The 2,605-nt window shown below is 41.4% G+C and overlaps 1 protein-coding gene across 1 annotated transcript in view; it reads right to left on the reverse strand.

Moving 5' to 3' along the window:
• Positions 1 to 400, reverse strand: part of LOC121563437 (ryanodine receptor 2-like) — a gene marked incomplete at both ends in the record, with an annotated part of 114,373 nt that extends 113,973 nt beyond the window's left edge. The window contains 1 exon segment of the mRNA XM_045218533.1: positions 241 to 400. Coding sequence (XP_045074468.1) covers positions 241 to 400 — 160 coding nt within the window.
• Between the last annotated feature and the right edge of the window lie 2,205 nt (positions 401 to 2,605).

A 2,605-nucleotide genomic window follows, 5' to 3' on the forward strand; every position in this document is an offset into this window, starting at 1 on the left:
TTGATCTGTGATATTCAAAATATTACAACCACATCATAACAAGCATAGGACCAGAGGTTACAATGAGTATGACTAGCAGGATATTTGAGTATCAGTTCTGATTCAGTCTGACCCACAGGACCGTGTGTGTGTGTGTGTGTGTGTGTGTGTGTGTGTGTGTGTGTGTGTGTGTGTGTGTGTGTGTGTGTACGGGAGTGGATGTGTCCTCAGTTTGATCCCAAGACCCCCAAGATATCTGACCTCTCGTGAACTTTGCCCTTCTCGTCTCCCAGGGTTACGGTGACGGTGCGGACCTTGTCGAGGTCGAAGGCCGTGTCGTACTGGTGGAAGTCAGAGGTCACCCAGCCAACCCACACACTGCTGGGCTCCTGACCTGGGAAGATCCTCACTGAGTAGTAGTACTGGGGAGAAACCATAGACATACATATAGGGTTATAAAGGGTTATAAAGGGTTATAAAGGGTTATATAGGGTTATAAAGGGTTATAAAGGGTTATATAGGGTTATATAGGGTTATATAGGGTTATATAGGGTTATAAAGGGTTATAAAGGGTTATAAAGGGTTATATAGGGTTATAAAGGGTTATATAGGGTTATATAGGGTTATAAGGGGTTATAAAGGGTTATATAGGGTTATATAGGGTTATATAGGGTTATAAAGGGTTATATAGGGTCATATAGGGTTATAAAGGGTTATATAGCGTTATAAAGGGTTATAAAGGGTTATATAGGGTTATAAGGGGTTATATGGGGTTATATCGGGTTATACAGGGTTATAAAGGGTTATATAGGGTTATATAGGGTTATATAGGGTTATATAGGGTTATAAATGGTTATATAGGGTTATATAGGGTTATAAAGGGTTATATAGGGTTATATAGGGTTATATAGGGTTATAAAGGGTTATAAAGGGTTATATAGGGTTATAAAGGGTTATATAGGGTTATAAAGGGTTATAAAGGGTTATAAATGGTTATATAGGGTTATAAAGGGTTATAAAGGGTTATATAGGGTTATATACAGTGGGGGGGGAAAGTATTTAGTCAGCCACCAATTGTGCAAGTTCTCCCACTTAAAAAGATGAGAGAGGCCTGTAATTTTCATCATAGGTACACGTCAACTATGACAGACAAAATGAGAAAAAAAATCACATTGTAGGATATTTAATGAATTTATTTGCAAATTATGGTGGAAAATAAGTATTTGGTCAATAACAAAAGTTTCTCAATACTTTGTTATATACCCTTTGTTGGCAATGACACAGGTCAAACGTTTTCTGTAAGTCTTCACAAGGTTTTCACACACTGTTGCTGGTATTTTGGCCCATTCCTCCATGCAGATCTCCTCTAGAGCAGTGATGTTTTGGGGCTGTCGCTGGGCAACACAGACTTTCAACTCCCTCCAAAGATTTTCTATGGGGTTGAGATCTGGAGACTGGCTAGGCCACTCCAGGACCTTGAAATGTTTCTTACGAAGCCACTCCTTCAGTGCCCGGCGGTATGTTTGGGATCATTGTCATGCTGAAAGACCCAGCCACGTTTCATCTTCAATGCCCTTGCTGATGGAAGGAGGTTTTCACTCAAAATCTCACGATACATGGCCACATTCATTCTTTCCTTTACACGGATCAGTCGTCCTGGTCCCTTTGCAGAAAAACAGCCCCAAAGCATGATGTTTCCAACCCCATGCTTCACAGTAGGTATGGTGTTCTTTGGATGCAACTCAGCATTCTTTGTCCTCCAAACACGACGAGTTGAGTTTTTACCAAAAAGTTATATTTTGGTTTCATCTGACCATATGACATTCTCCCAATCCTCTTCTGGATCATCCAAATGCACTCTAGCAAACTTCAGACGGGCCTGGACATGTACTGGCTTAAGCAGGGGGACACGTCTGCCACTGCAGGATTTGAGTCCCTGGCGGCGTAGTGTGTTACTGATGGTAGGCTTTGTTACTTTGGTCCCAGCTCTCTGCAGGTCATTCACTAGGTCCCCCCGTATGGTTCTGGGATTTTTGCTCACCGTTCTTGTGATCATTTTGACCCCACGGGTGAGATCTTGCGTGGAGCCCCGGATCGAGGGAGATTATCAGTGGTCTTGCATGTCTTCCATTTCCTAATAATTGCTCCCACAGTTGATTTCTTCAAACCAAGCTGCTTACCTATTGCAGATTCAGTCTCCCCAGCCTGGTGCAGGTCTACAATTGTGTTTCTGGTGTCCTTTGACAGCTCTTTGGTCTTGACCATAGTTGAGTTTGGAGTGTGACTGTTTGAGGTTGTGGACAGGTGTCTTATATATTGATAACAAGTTCAAACAGGTGCCATTAATACAGGTAACGAGTGGAGGACAGAGGAGCCTCTTAAAGAAGAAGTTACAGGTCTGTGAGAGCCAGAAATCTTGCTTGTTTGTAGGTGACCAAATACTTATTTTCCACCATAATTTGCAAATAAATTCATAAAATCCTACAATGTGATTTTCTGGATTTTTTTTTTCTCAATTTGTCTGTCATAGTTGACGTGTACCTATGATGAAAATTACAGGCCTCTCTCATCTTTTTAAGTGGGAGAACTTGCACAATTGGTGGCTGACTAAATACTTTTTTTCCCC

Source organism: Coregonus clupeaformis, unplaced genomic scaffold (assembly GCF_020615455.1).
Source record: "Coregonus clupeaformis isolate EN_2021a unplaced genomic scaffold, ASM2061545v1 scaf1632, whole genome shotgun sequence".
Classification (NCBI taxonomy): domain Eukaryota; kingdom Metazoa; phylum Chordata; class Actinopteri; order Salmoniformes; family Salmonidae; genus Coregonus; species Coregonus clupeaformis.